General features: G+C 42.1%; 1 protein-coding gene across 2 annotated transcripts in view; it reads left to right on the forward strand.

The window, feature by feature from the left end:
* cdh4 (cadherin 4, type 1, R-cadherin (retinal)) overlaps positions 1-22,237 on the forward strand; it is a 194,380-nt gene that overhangs the window by 157,583 nt on the left and 14,560 nt on the right. For both annotated transcript variants that reach the window (XM_087179767.1, XM_023428032.2), the window contains exons 8-11: positions 4,326-4,498; positions 15,712-15,849; positions 21,302-21,487; positions 21,844-22,097. In XM_087179767.1, the coding sequence (XP_087035893.1) occupies positions 4,326-4,498; positions 15,712-15,849; positions 21,302-21,487; positions 21,844-22,097 (751 nt within the window). The remainder of the gene's footprint in view (positions 1-4,325; positions 4,499-15,711; positions 15,850-21,301; positions 21,488-21,843; positions 22,098-22,237) is intronic.

The raw sequence follows: 22,237 nt of genomic DNA on the forward strand, positions 1-22,237 counted from the left end.
CACCCCCACACCCCCACACCCCACACCCCATACCCCTCACAACCCACACCCCTCCTCTCTCCTCTCTCTCCTCTACCTCTCTCCTGAAGAGTTTGCTAACAGTTTCCAAGAGATTTAAGAGGCTTTCTCTCTCCTTCTTGCCTGGGGGGATAATTAGGGATAGGCATAGGAGGGGAGAGATGGAGTGATGGAGGCGAGTAGAGGTGGAGGAGCACAACGATGTTTCACTCAGTGTGTTGGACTTCGTCAGTGGCAGCAGGTGTTTCTCACTGTGTCTCTTACTCTAAGTCGATGTATGTGATACAGTCATTGCGAGAACACATCATGATGGGCCACATGTTTTTATTAACACAGAGGGCCTGTTTTACCAGTTTGTTCCCACAGGCAGGAAATACACAGACAGTTCCATGTACCTGCAGGTACGAGTGTTGTAAAGTCGGTAGGGAGTCTCAAAACCTCATCAGAAATGTATTCAGTGTTAACAAAATAATCATTGTTTGATTGTAGTTGAACTGATACATTAAGGTGCATAATTCTTCCTTTCCAATATGTTGTAGATACCAATTCAGTGAATGCACAGAAAAACTGAAGTGATCCCTCTATGAGAAAACACAGGATAAGATAGAGAAGCCAGTGAACTACCAATAAGAGATGTAGAGCTGCTGGCTCCAGGAGTATTTCTTACTTTTGTTAAAGTATTTTTTGTAAATGATCCTCCATGTTTATTGACATTGAAATGAAGGATTCTCCTGGATGATTTCACAGTACTGTAGGTTCATGTTGTGACCATCAGGTTGGAGAGTGCTTTTCTGTGCTGCACGTAAGCAGAAGTGGATGAGGGTGGTTTAGAGATGTTTTCCATGGCTGCGTCTTTTATACTTGAACAGATTTTGAGTATAATGTTTCCTGACAGGAGTTGGATCAACCAATCAGTTTGCTTGATGCTCAGGTCCAGCTGTGATCTGTGGTTAACCCAAACCCCCTTTCTCTGTGTAGACCAGTGGAAATGTGCACATGTTTTCGTGATTCCAGCTTTAGCCAACTCAGACAAGATGTCAAAATAGACTTATCTTCTTTTCAGTTTCAGTTTTTTTTTCTCTTGACTTCCTTGAAGTCTTTCCATAAATATGTATATTATTTCCATAAAGTTTGGAGACTTGTGAGGGACAGATTTAACGAAGATGGTCAAATTCAGTGCTGCAGAGGCCCAGATTTGTTCTACAATCGCTATATTTGCAACTACATTCCTCTAGTTGGTAAGGCAGCACTGACACAATGCACCAGAGCTACAAAAGATATAATACAAATGTTTTCACAGGTTAAGTAGCTTGTAAGATTGACAAGTAAACTGATGGTTCATGTGTAAAATAAGAGGAGTGCAGCTGTAAGGAACCGGACACGTGCTAATGAAACCGTTTCTCTTTTGTGCTGGTGCTTCACCTGCCCGTCACCTGCCACTGTCTATGCAGAAACTGCTCAGGACTTTTACTGCAGCTGAAATGCTGGACATGAGAAATAACTAGCTCGTCCCACTTCACCATCAGCCCCTGTAACCCTGAATGGAAGTAAGTAGGTAAAGATCATAGGAATGACTATCGTGCAATTGTAGGGATCAAAAAAAGCATCCAGTGCATTTCCTCCAGTCTTTTTCTGATCAGTAGTGAATGGTTGCGAATGGTTTCACTGGTATGAATGTTTCTTTGTGTCCTCAGAGTGCAGTGGCCTCCATTAGAGGATTTTGTATGAACACTATGTGCCCCCCTTCATCACTTCCACCAAGACTTGCCGGGTTTCAGCCTTTTTTCTTACCTCTTTTATACCTCTCAACCTCTAACTCTCCTTCTCTCTATCTACTGTACCACGGCCACTTTTTTCTTTTCCTCTATCTCCCTCCACTGATGAGAGTTATTATCCTCTTATACCATCCACCCCCTGCCCTCTCACTACCTGACTTCCCCTTGTACTTTTGCTTTTAGTGGTCTTTATAAACCCTCTCACCTATATTCTCATCTTGACTGGGTTTTTTTTTTTTCATCTTTGTAATTTCCTCCTCGGCTTCCTATCATTGGATCTGTGTGTGCCTATCTCCCCGTTCCTGCTCTATCTGTCCATCTATATCCATCTTCGTCTCTCTCCATCTTCTCTCTAATTGGCAGGCAGATGTTGACTCTGACTGACTAATGTTTAGGTAGCAGATAGACCTCACCGCTGATCTCCAGTCACGTGACTAAAATGGCCGACCACGTAAATTTTCGGCTCCAGTGATTTTGGTGGAAAAGCAATTAGGATTTGGAATTAGAATTCAAATTAAAGAGGAATTAAACAGGCTCAGAGATTAACCCTTTCAGGCATGGCCTTGCTCTGAATCTAAAAGCATACCATCATCATATCACCGAATCCTCCTCACTGAAATGAAAGTTAGCAGTGCCAACGTGTGATTCAGCATCGCATCCTATCCCTCCCTGTGGGACTGGAGAGGTTGATTATATATTGACGGTGTCCTCGGTGGAACAGGAGTAATTGTTTTTCTACTTCCTGTCTTTTCTTCGATTCTCTTCCTTTGTTTGCTGGACAAAGTGACAAATCCGGCTTTGAAACTTAATGAAGTTTTAAATTGAAAATCGAGGCTACAATTATCCTGTCCATGCAGGCTGTCACAGGAATGATGGTCCCATCTAGACCCAATTATGGGGATGGAGACACCAGTAACTGCTCAGACCCACAGGGGGACCGCCAAAGTCTGCCATGAATCCACCATCTCTCCTGCTAACCCTAACCCTTCGCCTGAGACATTTACATTTATCAGTAAGAGGTGGTGAAGCAAACTTGACTTTCTTACTTCTGCTGCACTCTCAAACATACAAGACTTATTTTCATCGACCAGTTTTGATTGCTTTTGATGTGATAATTGAACATTGCTGGTTTCGTTCCTCCTCAGCGTGGTACTCACCACCCACCATCATGCCCACTGAAGTCACCAGAGTGCTTATGCATTAGTTTGCTGAGATACTTTGTGGTGCCCACTATCATGAAGACAGTGCTATATTTTTAAAGTCCATCAGAAATTTTATAAAAATTTGTTTCTAATTGATTTAGACAAGGCAATCTAACATGTAGGCGTTATAATTACCAATTTCCTCTTTTTTCTGCTTCCCTGTCACCTTTTTACACTTCAGCTCTATGTCCTTATCTCCCTTTCCTTAAGTTTCCCTCTACTCACAATGTCCTCTTATTCAAGCATGTTCGTGCTTTAGCTGTCTCCTCTCTCTGCTGTCCCCCTCCTGTGAGCTGACAGTCTCTTTCTCTCAGCAGCAGTGGCGGCGGCAGCGTGTAAATGGCTGCCTGATGGAAAGTGACATTTTCACAGAACCCTGTGAGAGGGGCGAGGTTATCTCTCCTCTTTCCAGCACAAAGTGCTCCTAATTGCCTGATCGCATTTGTGAGCCCAGCTGACAAACTCGTGCAAATCAATAATTCTGCTTGGGGAAGATGCGGGGACACAGGGCCTGTCACCCTGATACGTGCTGCGAGGACACACACAAGCACATGCATACAGATGCACACACGTACCTGTAAGTAAATGCAGGCATACATACACTACTCACACACACACACACACACACACACACACACACACACACACACACACACACACACACACACACACCCTCTGCCTCACCACCTCTGTGCTATCCGCCTTAAATGGCAGTGTTTATCTGTGATTCTAAGACAAATAGGGAGAGAGCATGGGAGCATTAAGGGCAGCAACGGAGCCACTGAAGGCTGAAATAATGGATGGTGGAAATGGCAGAAGACCCAGCGCTGCTCATTACTAAATGGACTCTGCAGAGGTGGAAACTTTGCCCCACTAGCTTGGCTATATAGAGAGCAGAAAACAGCACAGCTTAAAATAGGGGCTTATTTAACAGATTTTGTTTGTGTTTTTGTACTTTTCTCTGTAATAGCTCTCACTCTAAAAGTTGCCTCACAAAGAACAGAGAATGTCACAGCAATTTGCAAAGTCTGATTGACTTGTTTCTTTTTTATAAATGGGTATGTTGTCTTCTGAGTTTTCCTGAGCACAAATTCATTAACAGTAACAGGTCCACAAGAAACCTTCAGTACGCTGTATGTATTTTCAAAATGTATGTGTGCGGAGGACCTTGAAAAGCACATCTTTGTACTTGATGAATATCTCCTGCTTGTTTTATCTTTGTGCTTTTTTCCCAGCTTGACCTCCTCTTGTGCCGTGTGCACTGATGCACATCATACGCTTTTCAGATTATTCTACCGCACTTCCAAGCTAACTATGTTTCTCTCCACAGGCTCGTCCGTAATGCAGGTGACAGCCACTGACTCGGACGACTCCACCACGGCTAACGGCATGGTCCGCTACCGCATCCTCTCTCAGTCCCCCCACAGCCCCATCCCCAACATGTTCACCATCAACAGCGAGACTGGAGACATAGTGACAGTGGCAGCCGGCCTGGACAGAGAGGTCAGTGTCAACTGTATGTGCTGTGTATCAATTATTCTGCGTCTCATTAGTGCCCACCCAGCAATAAGATTAGACTTAAGTTGAGAATCAGTGGTGTTGTACTGTGTATGAATTATCATCATTATTATTATTGTTATTATTATTATTATGATAACCCTCTCCTTAACCATCAAAAGGTGAAATAGACATTGATTTGTTGAGCCATTAAATTGGACAGAGTCAGACAGAGACAAATTATTTCTGTGAGGCATTTTTTATGCCTTCATTAGACTGGGATAGTTGAGATGCATCAAGGGTCCCCAGCCAGACAAAGACCAGGGGCGCTGCAGATAGGGAGCTGTTTCCCTCTGTTTCCAGTCTTTGTGCTAAGATAAGATCAAAATAAATAAGAGGATTCTCCACAACAATGAGCTATTCCTTGGGTCTTCTGCCACCAGGACTTACTTGATTCATTCTGGTAGCTACTTGCTCCCCCATGTCCCACCCACTCAAGAACGAACTTGAAAACAACACAGCCATTACACTCAGTCATTTATTATTTCACAAAGCCTCTCTGCAGGGACAATACCTTGCAACACATCTTCCCACACACACAGAGCCAAGGATTGCTTCACACCAGCTTGTGTCTCTTATGGTCAGAGAAATGTCAAATTCATCAAATGCAGGTTAGCTGCAATACATGTGAGCTACTGTAGTATGATAGCATGTTGGTATTAATGTCTTAACAATCAATTAATCCCCCAAAACTAATTACATTCATCAAAAGACAGATTGTTTTCAACCAGAACCATTACCATTTCAAATTAGATTTCACAGGTCATTAAATGAAGGCAAATGTTTTCAATATTTATTTACCGTCAGCTCACTACAACAAAATATATGCAATTTCTGTACAAAGTATACAATTTTATTGTAACACAATGCTATGAAATTACAAAATAAATGTCTCAACCTGCAAATTTCAGGACTTCCCAGCAGCTCACAAATTCTAATTTGATATTTGGATGTCACTAAACTGCCACTAAAGAAAATCAGGATTACTTTCTGCAGCATTCAGCCTTTAGATAATGTCAGAATAAGCACACCAAGGACTTAGTACAAACACTTTGCTGTTTTCTCATTGTGTATAAATATAAATGACAGGTGTATATCTGATGTGTATCTCAGTACATGGAGCAGATCAGACATAATCATCACACATGTCCAGCTGATCCAGCTTCTTCCTCATAGTCTTCTTTTGTCTCATCCACCGCTCATTTGTGTGTCTGTTGCTTGCTGCGGTTGTTCGCCAACCCACACGCTACCACCAACACCACCACCACAACACACACACACACACACACACACACACACACACACACACACACAGAGTCTCTGCTCCATCTTCCATCTTATTTTACTAATGAGGGAGGTCACGCAGGGTCGACTTTTGTTTAACCCAAGCTGGATCAGGTGACTGTGGGCATTAGTGTTTCATGGCAGATTGTTCATCCTGCAGCTTCTCTCTCTCTCTCTCTCTCTCTCTCTCTCTCCCTCTCTCTCTCTCTCTCTCTCTTTCTCTCTCTCTCTCTCTCACACACACACACACACACACACACACACACACACATATCAAACCTTCCCTGATCTCCCTGTGGAACAAAACAAATACAACGGGCAAAATCAGGGAAACATTCAAATTCATATGCTGTCATTATGAGGATAATCCTCATCCTCATAACTTAGTTGGCTGATTTTAGTACCGACATAAAAGCACCTATCAGTGTGTCTCATAATGTTTATATTCTGAGAAGTCCCGCTGGTCCCTCTCGGCACTAAACCCAGCCATGCAACACTTTGGAAATTTAAGTGGGATTTTACCAACAGTAAGGCAAGCGTGTTTGGAGAATAATTAAAGTTAAACTCTCAAGAACAGAACCAGGTTTTGATAACAGAAGAGTATAATACATCAATGCTCATTCCTTATCCAAATTTTATACGGAGCTGGCATAGCATGATAGCCTGATACATTTGTGGGACAATATAAATGAGTCTAGTGAACGCGGGCCAGCTCTGTGTCCCTGTTTCCAGCTTGGCCCAGGCGGCAGCAGTAGCAGCTGATGTGAGTGAGAGAAAGCTCATTAATCTGGACACATCAAGCCAGGCTGAGTCCCACCTGCCTCTGATCCTCCCACTAAAACTGGGACACACCTGGGAGTTCACCCACCTGCTGTCAAGGTCATCAGCACAAACATAGAAACGTGTTCAGACACATGAGCACGTGTTTGCGTACTTACTCCCGTGCAGCGATGGTTGTAGTGTAGATTCAGAGTGAGGAGCAGCAGCAAATACGATAAATCTGATCCCAGGTGTCTAACCAGATCTGTGCAGCCACAGTTGTGTATACACATGCTGCTAGACAAAAACATGAATATGCATACTCACTGTAGAGGCACTGAATACCTGTCACCTCTCCCTTCTCTTTCTCTCACACTTTAGCTAATCCTCATCTGCCATGCTGGTGTCAAATAGGAATATTCATGTGCTAATTAAGGGGGGAAGCAGGTTCTCTCGTGTTGAGGAGACCAGGGGGTACATGGAGGTTAGCCCAGTATCACTTACCACGGACACCGCTGAATACCAATTATTCTCCATCACTATCCACCCACAACCTCCCTCCTCACATGACCTCACGTTTCCACATGCTCCATCGCACAGACTAACAAGCTGGGTTAAGTCATATACATGTGTGTTTGACTCTGTACATGCTAAAGTTTGAGTAAAGCATAGCTATTTGTGTGTGTTTCTGCTGTACTTCATTTTAGGTCTTGGGGAAATAATTCAGATTAGAATTAGGATTGCAGGATATGAATCTATAGGTAAGGGTTTCTACAGTTTTGTGTATGTTTATATGTTGTACTAAAAATAGATTATTCCACCAGGCTGCTGAAAAAAGTACATTTGCAGTGAAGTACAACTCAGATGCAGCAGGTAGCAGAGTGTGAGATGTCAGGGTGCCACAGCTGGCGTGGTTGTTCTCCCTTTGAGCCCTCCCTCCATGGCACCAGCTCCACTGGCAGGCAGAGCTGTTGTCTTTCATTACCCCAGGCTGTCTCAATCTCCCATGAGCCCTGGGTTGGAACGGTTTGGTGTGGCACGGTGTGGTGTGGCCTGGCGCCAGGCTATCCACCGGGCTGATGCCAGCTTCGCGTTGGACCGTCTCTCTGTCAATTAGGACATCGCCAAGACTGCCTCAAGGACATGAGTGCCCACAGCCTGGCTCTATTAGGTTCTGTCGAGCTTGACTGGGGACACAGGCTGAGAGCAGGCGTCCTAAAAAGGCCCGGGGCTTTATTGTCTCAGAGACGCTGAGTTATGTTAACTCGCCGCCTTACACCAAGGCTCCAGGAGCCAGACAGCAAAGCCCTCAGAGGATTGTGAGCGGGTTGCTGAATGAAGAGTATTGACGTATGTAGGTGGATGTTGAATGTTAGTAGCCAACATTCAATCAAGAAAATATCCATTCAATATCCACCCTATTATGTGCACCTAGTGAGTATTGAATTGGCCCATTCTTGTCTACAGAAAAAACTGAATTATTCCACTTGAGTTGCAAAACCATGTTTTCTTCCACTCTCTCTTGTAGATGATTCTTTTCTATTCTAATTTGTTTTGGGTCAGATATTTGTCTCTTTTCAGCAGCTCTTGGATAAATATTCTCAACATTTTTACACTTATTTGAAAGTCTGTTTTTTTGTCTATTCCAGATTTCCTGGGTTTGATATTTTGCCCATGGACATATCCCTTGATGATGTTTTGACACCATCCCTTTCTTTAAAGGAATCATTTTTAAGATTTTAGCTCTTTTGATTTTATCTGGCGACACCTGTGGCCACTGGTTCACTAAGAAAACTTTAATAATAGAGGATCAGGGTTCCATTAAAAATGACATTTTTATTGATCAGTTTATTGTGCAGCTCCTCTGTCAGAAATACAACAGAAGAAGACAAGCAACTCTCCTATATTTGTTATATATATATATATATTTATATTTATATGTTTATATTTCCCTCAAACTGCAAGTTGAGATAATTCAACACATTACATTATAATTAAGAAGCAAAGGGTCAACAAGATGAAGTGTAATTAGCTTGCAATGTCTTGCCTACAGAAATTTGTCCTGTCACGTCCTATGAATCCCTCAGGCCTGTGCAGGCTATCTGAATCTAATGCAGTAATAGAAGACTCCACCACCACCAAATTACAACATAGAGATGTAACTAAGAAGGCTAAACAGATCTAATTTTTATGGGCTTAATCTCATTTGTTACCTCCACGAGGAGGAAATGTTCTCACGGCTGCAGCCTGCAGCAGAGTTGGATGGTCTAGCCCCACCCTAAAGGTCCAGCCCCACCCACAAAACAATTTCAGGATGCAAGGAGAGTCTCACTCATGGAAAGATAATAAATAGGTTAATGAAATTCGCTTTATGTCAGTGAGTGTTAAATCACCTTCCTACGGTAATCAAAAAGAGGTTTTAAGTGCAGTGAATAATTTTTGTAATATTACATTAGGATATGTTGGTAGATTAGTGTTTAAAATGTTTGTTAACTCAATGTTAGTTAACATGAGCTAATGTTAGCGTTACATAGGAAAAAACATTGGATTAATTACTGGCAACAGAGCTATAACGCTAATGGTAACAAAGATTTTCAGGCAGTTTTTAACAGTCGTTTTCTAAATGATCAGGAAATTCCAATCAGCCTCTTTTATCTCTATTGGCGCCCTAGCTTCCAGGATCAGAAATCCAACAGAGCCCCTATATTTCCCACTGGACACAGAGCAGGTGATCCCCGATCTTGGTATTAAACAAAGTAGATCTATTTCATTCTACCCCAAAAACGTCTTTTCTATAGTTTAAACCTCAGGTGGGTCCCTCTGTGTCGGGTACGGTCCACAGCCATCCCAGAAATCACATGACAGCCACTGTAGTGGCACAGCGGGTGATCAAAAACACACACCCCTGTTTTTGACTTCTCCACAACCACACAACCAATGTTTTGACAACCACTTAATTAACTTAAAATTCAATTTCAATTACACTTTATCACATTGCTTTTTAATCGGTTTTAGCCTTTAACTATTTTTCCCAATTTTGAAATTACACAGTTTTGTTTGATTTCATCAAACACAGACAAGGTAAGACATGACTTTTAAAGTTTTGCACTTACCAGGCTGTAGTTATATTGAAATCCTGCCTTCGTGACGGCAGATTGTTAGGGAAAATTCTTATCATCGATGGTGAAGAAAGAGTGCTGGAGTCCAGGATGTCTTATGCTGAGGATGTTTATTGATGCTTGATCAAGGAGAAAGGAGGATTCATCAATACAGGCTTCTCAGCATGATGTCACCTCAATTCTGAAGCAGGAACCTCTGGGGATCGGTTTTATACATTTAGAAAGATTACTATAAAAGGCTTACACTCCATAATTGGTCAAATAACCCCATAAGATGGAGAAGGGGTTGGAGAGGGATGTGTTACTACACTATTGGTTCATTAACCATAAACAAGGAAACAAGACTATATAAGTACAAGTGCTGATTCTTAGAACATGCAGCCACTGGTTGTTTTTCACCAAATGAACCTCAGAGATGTAGGTATTGCCTAGACAGACAAAGACATGAATTTAAACTGAAGATGAAGATAAATGTTTCCCAAAGGTAAACAACTTATTTATTTAGTTGTTCTTTGTGTTCTTTATGTTGTGTGAATCTGAAGTAAAATAATAAGTAACAAAATTAACAGTTTCAGTGCAATAGCACTCATGAATAGAGTTTGGAACACTATTATTCCACCTGAAAGATATTGATATTGTTATTGTATTGTTGATGTTATTGAAGTGCACCATCGGGATATTTGAGAATAGTGCAATTTATTTTGCTGGCAGTGATCAGAAAACATTGAGGCTGTATCGTGCTTCCTGTAGGAAGATAGTGATTATAGTAGGCAGGAGAGGGGGTTATGGATAAAATCTTCAATCAAGGTTTATGTATTTTCACATTGATCAATACATATTGTGTTATATGCTACATTTCCTGAAAAGAAAAAAATTCAACTCAAATACTTCTATAAAGTAGTCTGTTTATTGGTTTGCAATATTGCCGACTGTTTAATATGTGTAGAAAACCTACTGTATTAAAATGATAGATAGCTCAGTATAAATGTAATCTGAAATCTATGTATTGTCTGATGGTAATTACACAAATGCATTTTACTTTTAGTTTTATCCACTGTTTATGACCTATGTTCTCCACTTAAAATTCAACTGTCCCAATGTTGCCATTTCATACCAGTAAAATGCCAAATTACCAGCAAGGGACACACAGAGGCAAATAATGATGTACGTATATTCCAAAACATTAATTAATTGGTCTATCTTGTCTGATATAACTCCACATTTGCGCTTTAGTTTTATAAATGACATTTATATACATGTAAATACAGCAAGTTAAGTAGGACATTGACAAGCTTCAGACATTCCCACTTGTACTGAACGAAGCACAGCTGACTTACTTGATGCCGACGGGGCTGGACCGTCCAACTCCCAGGGGCCACAGCTGATACTTCTTGGTCTGTTTGTTGGTTTGCTTGTTTGGCAGCAGGATTATGCAAAAAAAGTACTGAACCGATTTGCACCAAACTTGGGCATGGGGTGGGGGATGAGTCAGGGAAGAACCCTTTAAATTTGGTGCCAAACATTGCCTAAACATAGGGCAATTTTCAACATTTCTGTCATTTTCTATCAGTTTCTCAGGAAATAATGTATGTACCTTGATGTAAACAATAAGACATATTAATGGTGTTGAAATCTGGTTTTTACAATTTGGTGCAGATCCACATGATAATCATCTGGATCTGACAGACATATGTAGGATGTAGAAAAAACCTGATTACCTCTGGCCTGATATTTTGCATAGTTTGCACTTCTCTTTCTCTCTGCAACACATGCCCTTCTTCAGTACTAAATCACGTGCAGTATCTATTACTCCAATGCTAGGTCTACACGTTTTCATGTGATAGATGTCAACGCTCCCCTGTAAACCACATTGACATGTGCTTAAGTAACTAGTGGACAGAGATTTTTAACACTACATCAGATGTTACTGGGGGCATGCTTGCTCCAAACCCATTGGCAGCTTTATTCAGGATTTATTCCCTCTGTTTCTGTATCTACATGTAGCTTTTGACACCTTCATAACAAAAGACTCATTTGATGGTGACTTACTTGATTAATTGGAAGCCCAGTTACCCAACCAAAATTGGAGGAATTACATTCACACTCTGCTGGGTGAGGCTGCTCCTTTTTCTTCTCTAGAAGATGTGATTTGAGCAACTGTACAATGTTGCTTGCACAGCGTGACGCTGGCTGACATTTCTCTTTTTTTATGTAATTTCACTTGGATTGTAAATTCTTTAAGGCCTGGATTCAACAAAATGTTAGAGACCTTACATAGGTATCTTGGTCTGCTTTACCCAGTTTTGGTACCAGATTCCGTCTCTTGTATTTGTTCTCTCATTACAGAGGTGACACTTAACCTGATCTCCTGCCGCAGGACAAGAAGCATTTGCCTGCTATCTGGCAATACTGTGTTTATCTGTTTGTGACATTCTGGATCCAGCAAGTTTGGCAACATGTTCATCATGCTCATATTTGCTCAATCGTGTCCTGTGCATTGTATTGCAATGCTCAGTTGGACGATTAACTAAACCCCTCACCAGTCTGTCTGTTTTATTCGAGCAGCGTTATTCTTATGTGACTCACAGCCTTTATTTATCCAAAATGTGACTCTGATCTGTTTGCGTAAATGTGGAGGCGTATCTAATCAAGTGGATTCAGAGTTTTAGATATTTACCTAGGCTACGTATCTGAATGAATGTCTCTACAATGGGAGTCAGACAAAAGCTCTCACAGAGCAGTGTGTTACTTGCATTAAGTTCCCGCTGGCTTGTGTTTTCTTCAAACTTGTCGCGAACTGTTTGTGTCCTCAACCCAGCCTGAGAGATATCCCTGCGAGGCATGAGGAGAGGGTTTGGTGATGAAGATGGAAACAAAACAGGTTTCTCTGTGTATTTTTGGTACTAACTGGGATGAGATGTGAAAGTAGAAAATAACTTTGTAGATGTGTACTGTATTTCCCTGTCAGAACTCCCACAACTGCAGGTACTTTACTTGTAACTATATCTCAGTTCTTCCTTGACATCGCAGATGTGTAACTGAACTGAACTGAAATAAATTGAACTGAATTGAATTGAACTAAAATCTAATGAAATGGAATCAAATAGCATCGAACCAAATCCAGTAAATTTAATTGAAGTGAACTCAGGTGAAGTGAATTGAAGTTGTCACGATGGGGTCACTGACACTGAGGGTCACTGAGGTAGAGAGTGGAGTCAAGGAAAAGGAAGGGAGTTGGTCTCTACAGTTTTAGCCACGAGTCTCGGCCGTTTGAGACAGATTGTAAGTGACAAGCTAATGACTGTCGCCGGTTGGAGCCCGGCAGGCCGGAACACAATTCACAAACGACGCAAGTAAAGAGCAGGTCTCTCTCTCGCCTGGTTTCTCCCTCTTTACCCTTTTTTGAGTGGTTCTGTACAGCACACTGAGTGAAAATGCACTCCCAGCTCAGGTATAATTAATTCACCACTGTACTCGTGTTGCCAGAAAAACACTCCTCTCCATTTTCTTGTTTGACATCGCCTTACTTGTTGAGACCATTATTTCCTTTACCGTGTTCTTGCTAACAGAGTCTCTCTGGAGAACAAGTCCATTTGCTTACAAACCATGAACAGCCAGGTTTTTCCACCTGTCCTGTCTGCTGCTTGGCTTGACTTGTCAAGAAGCTAACATCGATAGCCTTTTCCCATTTCTTTCTTCAGTCTCCTGGATGGTAAACTACCTAATTTGGTCCCCATGAAAAAAGGGATTGGCTTTTATTGTTGGCGGAGCTCTGTGTACAGGTGTTTCTGTAGCCTCTGATGGCTTTCAGCTTCTGCAGATTAAGTCCGTGAGGCTTAAGGCCTGTGGGGGAGTTTGGGCTGTTGCTGCTGGTCGTGAGACAAGAAGCTGTATTTCCTGCCAGCAGCGGTCTCTAATCTAACAGAGAGATTTTCTGTTCAGCACTTCTATAGGACTCATTAGAGAGCCCTTTACAGGCTTGTTCGGGCAGCCACTTTTGGACAGCAGTGTGTGTGTGTGTGTGTGTGTGTGTGTGTGTGTGTGTGTGTGTGTGTGTGTGTGTGTGTGTGTGTGTGTTTGGTGTGCCCATGCATGCATACACCTGTGTGTGTGTAAGAGTCTGAGTGTCCCACCTGTTCCCACTCACTGGAGCGTTAGCGGATGTGCATGTGAGCACTAGAAGGGCCATAAACTTGCAACTACCCTCAGATGAGTGATATAACCCGGCAGGATAGGACGCATCAGCCACATCCCCTACTGTGTGAGAGCTCCACCTGCTGGCTCTGCTCCCGTCATTTCTCTTCACCTGACCAAAGAAAAAGGCGTCCATCAAAGCTCAAGCCTATTAGCTTCCTACAGCCATCTGGTGCTATTCCTAGATTGATGTATGTGACCGGATCTAAATGAGTCTGTAGAGAGACACAATCATTGAGGGCTTTATTTACTGAAGCGCTCTATGAGGGGGAGATGGTATTGATATTTCATTATGAGTCTAATAAAGGTCAGTCTGTATTGAGTTTTCATTAATAAGATTGGTTTGTTGCCGATTAACATGTCTGTGCACTTCATGATGACTTGGAGAGATGGTAAATGACTCCAGATGCACGTTTTAACCGGCCTCAATGGTTTGACTGATCTAACAATCAACTGCATCCTTCACGACTGAAAAAAAGAGCGGGAGGGAGGAAGGAGATATAAAGATACACAGAGACTGGCAGAAAGACAGACAGAGAGATAGACAGATAGAGAACAGACAGGCAGAGAACACTGAGCAACCTAGATGTGATGAGAAAGATAGCGCGAGATCAAAAGAAGCACAGAATGTGAGTTAACAAAGAACACACAATAAACCAGAGAAAAAAAGAAGAAAGGCACAACTCAAAGAAATAAAAAAGCAAAAGCCATCCAACAGGATCGAACAACTCCCTGTCTGTACCTACAAGACCTCTGGCTAGGTTTGTTCTCATTCCTCCAGACAGTCCCTGACACCAGTGCCACTGGCTGTCAAGTCCTTACAAAGCATGACCCCACGGTGAATTTGACGAAAGTAGTCTAGCAACAAACGAACATTAGGCTGACGACAGGACGCATTGTGGATGCGGAACAAAGCAGTGGGCCCTATGTGCAGAACACTGGCCTGTCCTTGACGTCCATTCTCTCTCCATCCCACTCTTTCCTCTGATACAATGGAGGCCTGAGCCAAATGGATTAATAGGAAGAAGAAGAGACCACAAAGCAGAGAGGCTTATACTGTCAGGATGGAAACACACACACATGCACACATACACATACAATACTATTCTCCAGTGGTGAGTCTGTGGGACAGACTGAACTTTCAGCACCATGGACAGCGTCATGGTGTTGGAGGGGGGACTCACTGTTTGTTTCTTTTTCATTCAGTTGTGTCTAAACAAAGCCTAATGTTTGATGGTGTTTTTGTCATGGCGGTGTAATATTGCAGTGTGTGATGCAGTGCCTCTGGGACGACACCCCCTCACTGTAACACTAAATAAGGCCCATTCCCCTCCCGGTATTATCTGCAGCACCATGGTGCATCTTTAAGTGGCGGTGCCTCCATTAAAATGAGTGATGATCCAGGTCTGTTCACACAGCGGAAAGCCAAGACTTTTAGGCGATAATGGATGGGCCTTTTACCAACACACTGCTCCCTCTCTGCAACTTTGTGTGTGTCTGTTCATGTGTGCGTGTGTTTGTGCTGTTTACTGTTTGCTGTTTATTGAGTAAATCAGGTTCTCCAACAGACCACTGTTGTTCTGTTGTTCCGGTGAGTGAGTAGCTATGGGAAAAGGGAAAATGTGTATGCAAGGCTGGGAGTAGGGATTTTCATTCATGCATTCATTTATTTATTCATTCATTCATATGATTCACTGTGTCATTGACACATGGGAGAAATGTTTATTTGTTGATTCAGTCCTGTGTACACGCAGCATTTGATATACCTGAGCCTGTTTTCTCTTTTTCTGACTCTTTTTACAGAAAGTGTCCCAGTACACGATCATTGTCCAGGCCACAGACATGGAGGGAAACTTGAACTTTGGCTTGTCCAACACAGCCACAGCTCTGATCTCCATTACTGACATCAACGACAATCCCCCAGAACTGACAGTCAGAACGGTGAGTGCAAACCTTTCCCATAGATAGTTTCTTGTTCTGTGTAAGTGACTATGAAAATTACTATAGAGAGGAAGGGTCTTTTTGCTGAAGAAAGGGAAGTCTTTTTCAATTCATTCATTCATTCTTTTCTTATTCTTAGAGATTTATTGTTTAAAAGAAAAGCAATAACTTCATTTTTATTAAGTTATTTTATTTATCAAAATCAGGAACCCATCCCTGCTTCTCTCAGTCATCACTGTTTGTTTAACAACGCTTTATGAAAAATTAGGGATTGGGTGTATTTTTCCATTTAGTTTTTCGCCATAAATATATAATTTTAAGATAAATTTTCTCTTGTTATTGTTGTTTTTCTGTGCCAAGGGGAGGGTCCAAAATGTTAATTAAGTTCAACGCTGGGCGAGGGCCTCGCTTTGAAAGAAATAAAGGTTCTCGTACAGTCCCTAAAAAAAGTGTATGACTAATTAGCCTATACAGGGAGGTCTGAGGTCAGGACTTGACCCTGTATCTGTCACTTTAACACTTGCTTTTTCAGCCTCTATGCCGCCACGCTGTCCCACAGATCATGTAGAATAGATTATTATACATATAGTTATAGCACAAGGGCAGTGTTATTCTTTGGCAGAAGAGGTTACATAGGTTACAGGATAAGATTACTACTATATTACTAGAAAATACATTCCCTGGTGCCCATCAAATACAACAATGGTGCAATAGTAGCTTTACTGAAACATGCTTTCGAGGCCAATGAGAAGAGGGGAATGCAAATGCAACAGCTGAGAAAGATGTTGGGTAAAGACAGACATATACAGAATGTGAAACAACGCAGTGATTGATTTAAAAGAAACACTGTGCGAGAACAACATATGGAGAGAAAGAAAAAGGTACTGTGACTGAAAGCGAGATTGAGATCAGTTTTGGTGACGGGAGATGTGCCCCTCCCCCCCTCCCTCCATCTCTGTGTTTTCCCTGCCAGCGGGGGCCTCTGGTGGCCTGGGTTTGTCTACAGGCATCTGGCCCTGGTCCCTGAAACCTCCACACTCATCTGACAGGAAGCTACTTTTCTGTAGCAGTGTGTGTGGTTAGGGGGGGAGTTGTTTGTTTTTGAGGGTGAGGGTTACTTTGAGAGGTTATTGTTGAGGAAACAACAGCTGAAAGCAGAAGCTCTAGTATGGTATAGTATACATAAGTGCTGCATATGTATGCATGCATGCCTATAAGTTTCTGTATCTTTCTCCATATATAGCTCACACTCTCTCCTCTCAGTCTGGTCGTAGCACAGAATCCAATGCTGACCGCAGCCTGACAGACCTGGATTATAGCTGCTCTTTATGTGAGCACTTGGATTTCTGAGATTCCAGAGAGAGACAGATGCTGTGTGCAACAGAGCTCAGGGGCAGAGCGAGCAATGTGTCAGCGTCACACAGTGTGATCCCTGTCTCCTCGGCGGGGCCGTCGTCAGCGTGCATGCCAGTACAGTTCCAGCCGCATGCTCTGATAAGAGCTCCCCAGCTGTCAGGGGTAGAGCTCACCGAACAAGGCTGTCACTCTGCTCAGAACTGCTCTGTCCCCGTCTGTGGCGCTGGCTCCGTCACCGCTCTTCACTGGGGAGAAGCTCTGGACCAGAATCTTCCCGCCAGCCAGAAGCGGACATGCTGCACTTCAACAGACACGAAAAAACACATTGTCCTTGACACATACTTACGCACTGACGAGAGATGCACATACATGTGTGCTTTTGCAGTCTGTGAGAAATGTTTGTCATTTCTTCAGGGCCTCATTACTTTCTCTGCAACACTCCAGAGTAAAAGTAGAAAAGCAGATTTGCTTGAGCTTGCCAGAAAAAAGAGCGGCTGACCGGATTCTGATGTGTGACTCAAAGATGGTAATGAGTTAAAGTGAATAAATGTATTTTTGATGTATCTCCTTCACAATGACAACAGTATACTTTCACATGAACATCCGCGGCAAAGAAGAATTGTTCTCCACCAGATGCCTTTTCCACTGCTTTGTTAATCTCTGCTTTTTGTTTTGCTTCCCACACAAGCAACTCGACTTGGAGTAGTTCAGTAATTTTTTGTCTATGACAGACTCAAGAAAAATTCATTGCTCTCTACGGGAGGCACAGAGAAAATATAAGCACACTAATTAAGTGAAATTGCTTGCAGTCTGATATATTGCATCTAATTTGAAAAAAAAAAAAAAAAGCCAAATGTTTCATTCATTTCACCACATGGGCCTGAACGCGCTATGTTAGTGTTATGTTCATCATTATGTGATAAACAAAAAGACTGTGATACTTGCAACAATCTATCTAATCAAACTATTTAATCAAGTGTATCATACCCTTGCTGAAGTGCGCCCAGCAGTCTGTCATTCACCGAACAATAATGAGGAGCAGGAGAGTTGCTTGGAAGACTTGTGGGGTTGAAAAGCTGAACTCCCAGACACACCGGCTTACTGATCTGAATAGAGGGCGGCTTTTAATTCACCTGTAGAACTGCACCTGCTAAACAGCAGAAAAGAGTTGGAGTGCCAGAGATTATTGGCTTTCGCTACTTTTAAGAGCAGACTACAAAAGAAAACATCATGATACGTCTGTATAACAAGGAGAATAAGGTAGAGGGTTGATGCCTATTGCCAGTAGCTATATCTTTATTTTACTACTGAAGACATAACACCCGTCTTAAGTGAGCCGATGTCATCCTGATATCAATAAGATGCTGTTTTGGAACATTTATTCTATCTAATGCCATCATTACCATTTGGTGTTGTTTTCAACGCCCCATGAAGGAAGAGAAGAGCTCATTTAGTCTTGTTGAGCTCTAGCTCTGCCATCTAAAACAAACCATTTTCATTTGCTGCGTCAGTCTTCAGTAAGAAGGCAATAGATTTCCCCTGCTGTGCTGTGCACCTTGATGCAGATTTATTTTTTAAGATGATTTGGGGTCTGTACAGCACTGTAGCCTCACTTATTTTCCCCCGCCTGGACTGTAGCTCAAGTGTTTGACGGCTAGACATTTCTACAGACAGTGTAAAACATGAGAGGCAATAAGAGGTAATGATCATGCAAAAGTGACACTGTACTATTTGGATTTTGTTTAGTGCCAACCTTCATACACGTGGGATCTAATGACATGACAGAGGTTTTTAAAGTAAGATCCTAGCATAAAGTATCAATGATGATGCTTACGCTTTGAATGCTTGAGTAAAAAAAGTCACATGATGGGACAACAGGGATAACAGCTGTTGACCTGATATGTCTTATGCCGTACACATGCATTTTTGTCCACTTTATGCCTTTAAAGCGAAACTGTCACATTTGAAAGCAGAAATAACAAATTCTTTCTGTTGCAATGAAAAACTGAACTCTTAACTAATAAAACACACCTTCGTTCAATCCACTTGACTGTCTTACTTGGTCTTGTATAACCATAAGCTTATGGCAGCCAGTGTTAGCTAATGTTAGCAGACTTTACCTAGATATTGCTTTATTACACACATTAGTGAGTCTCTACTTCTATTAAAAGACTGTGAAAGCCACAGAATCACCTATAATGTGATAATGTGTCACAAAGAACTGGCTTTTGAGCCATTACTTTTGTAAAGTTTTGGACTGAACTGAGAGTGCTATACTGAACCAGCAACAGACTGAACTTCCCATTTACCTGAAGTCAGTCAGACACAACATTGAACAGTTCAGCTGTATGAACATGATGTGTTCAGTTACTGTTGTATGTACTGAAGTGGATTTGAGTAGCAATCGGTTAGCTTTGATAAAAGTAAACAAATGCAGTCAAAGACCATGAATCTTTAAACTAAACTTACCAAAACAATTTGAATCGGCAAAGTACATGATTTATACATCAGTATTTTGTAGCATTTTTTAGATGTTAACATGAATGAAATGTTAATTTTTAATATAAAAAGTTTTTAGGGGGTTTTGTTTTGATCCTGTTCATCCTTTTTGCTGACATTCAGAAGATTTCTCTTCAGCTAAGGCTCACACATTTCCTAAGATTTGCCTCTAATAAAGTTTTCCTTATTGAATGTTTAAACAGGCAGAGCACAGAAAGTTTGTATATAAACTTCTGTAAAGCCAGAATCTGTAATCCTGACAACACTTCTTGTGACATTACAAGTCAATTTGCCCCGCTTCTTTTTCCCCCTTCTTTGTAACTACGAAATCCTTCAGAAATTTGAAGTCTGTGTCTCTATTGGCTTATCAATGCATCCACATTTCATTGGAGAGAGAGTGGCCATTTTGAAAGCACCCACCCCTACAGTCAGCACCATTGTGAATGCCTCTGAGAGAGCATGTTCCATTTAGCCGCCTCACAGTACGGCCAAACAAGCTTGGAAGGTTTGTGGCGGTGTTTGTGCTAAAGCTTTGGGGTGAAAATAAAATGGAGGAGCCCACACACACCAGAGACTGACAGTGCATATTTAATTTGTTCTGTGCTTATCAGCCTGGTCATACTGCAGGGGATAGGAAGAGAGGAGGGGAGGAGAGAGGGAGAGAAGGAGGAGGAGAGGAATCGGGTGGTTTGGACACGGCTTCAATCCCACGGTGATGAAGCCATTAAAGTGAACAGCAGCTGGCAGACACACACCATAAACAAGTTAACGCTTCACAAGAGGAAACACAGATTATCGTCTGACAATGAGAGCTTTTAGTGTGTGTGTGTGTGTGTGTGTGTGTGTGTGTGTGTGTGTGTGTGTGTGTGTGTGTGTGTGTGTGTGTTTATCCCTCTGTAGCCAGATAAATCCCTATAGAGAGGGACATGTATCCTATTGCACTGTAAATTCTTCTTCGGGCTCTGCAGCTGTCACCAAGTTTCCTCCAGAGTTAGTTCAGAGGGGAGTTGTCTCAGATTGCAGTATAATGAAGATCATTAGCCAAAGATTATTCCTATCGCTGCCTTAATTACAGTACTTATCTAATTGCTTATTAAAACCTAGATTTGGTGAATGCACAGAACCCAAATTAAATGGGTAAACACTTAATTGAACAAATCCATTAGTTCATATAAAGAGTTTCATATGAGCAGACATGGCGTGGAATAAGAGACTGCATTAACATAATGCAAGCTATGATTCTCTATTATCCACATTTAAATAAACATGTCTCCTTCTGTCTTTTTTTCTTCCCCTCCTATCTTTCTAATTTCTCCTCCTTTTGTTTGTGTTGCTACCACTGTTTTATTGTAATGAGCATTATTGGCATGACCCTAAAAGCAGTTTGTTTTCCTAATAACAATTACAGAAAATGCTTTAAGAGTAATGCTGGCACAAGTAAATGTCTAAAATCTCAATAAATCACCTTATTAACATGCATTAGCTGACAGCTGGAACAACATCAGCATAATTTTATCTCTCCCATCCTCCCCCGCTGTCACCTCCGCTCCCTCCTCTCTCATTCACTTTCTCCTCTCCTCTCCCTCCCACTCTGTAGTTTTCTGGGGAGGTGCCAGAGAACAAGGTGAACGTGGTGGTGACCAACCTGACAGTGGTGGACAGAGATCAGCCCCACAGCCCCAACTGGAACGCCGTCTACCGCATCGTCAGCGGAGACCCCTCTGGACACTTCACCATCCGCACCAACCCCATCACCAATGAGGGCATGCTGACAGTGGTCAAGGTAAAAGTGAAGCCGTTTGTTTGGTCTGTCTCTCTACACTCATCCTAATTAGCTCTTTTGAATTTGAAAGTGAACAATTGCTCTCCATTATTATTCAACACTGCATCTTGCATCATGTTTCCACCTGCTCTGAAGAGCCAGATGCTGATGACTGAGTACTTTGGTCTCACAATGTTTTCACTGAATTATGTCATTTCTCAAATTGGAGCACAGTTAGAACTAATCTTGCAATCAGCTACACTAATTTTCCCATCTCATTATTTTCTTTACTGTGTGTGTGTGTGTGTGTGTGTGTGTGTGTGTGTGTGTGTGTGTGTGTCTTTCTCTTCGCTCCTTCCTCCTCGGTTCCTCTCCAGCCGGTGGATTTTGAGATGAACCGTGCCTTTATGCTGACAGTGGTGGTGTCCAACCAGGCCCACCTGGCCAGCGGCATTCAGTCTTCACTCCAGTCCACGGCCGGAGTCACCATCTCTGTTCAGGATGTGAACGAGCCTCCCGTCTTCCCCGTCAACCCCAAAATGATCCGCTTTGAAGAGGGCGTGCCCGCGGGGACAACTCTTACGGTGTTTGCTGCCCAAGATCCCGACCACTTCATCCACCAGATTGTCAGGTACACTTCTGTCACAGCCATCTTAACTTCAAATGATAAAATCCTTTAAAATATATTTCCAAACATGCACGAACTAAGTCCATAATTTGGCCACTTTGGGCAGCAAAAAGAAGCTGTAAACACCAACTTTACATATTACT

This window comes from Seriola lalandi, unplaced genomic scaffold (genome assembly GCF_002814215.2).
Source record: "Seriola lalandi dorsalis isolate HSWRI2012SDOR001 ecotype SW California unplaced genomic scaffold, Sedor1 jcf7180002054864, whole genome shotgun sequence".
NCBI classification, from domain to species: domain Eukaryota; kingdom Metazoa; phylum Chordata; class Actinopteri; order Carangiformes; family Carangidae; genus Seriola; species Seriola lalandi.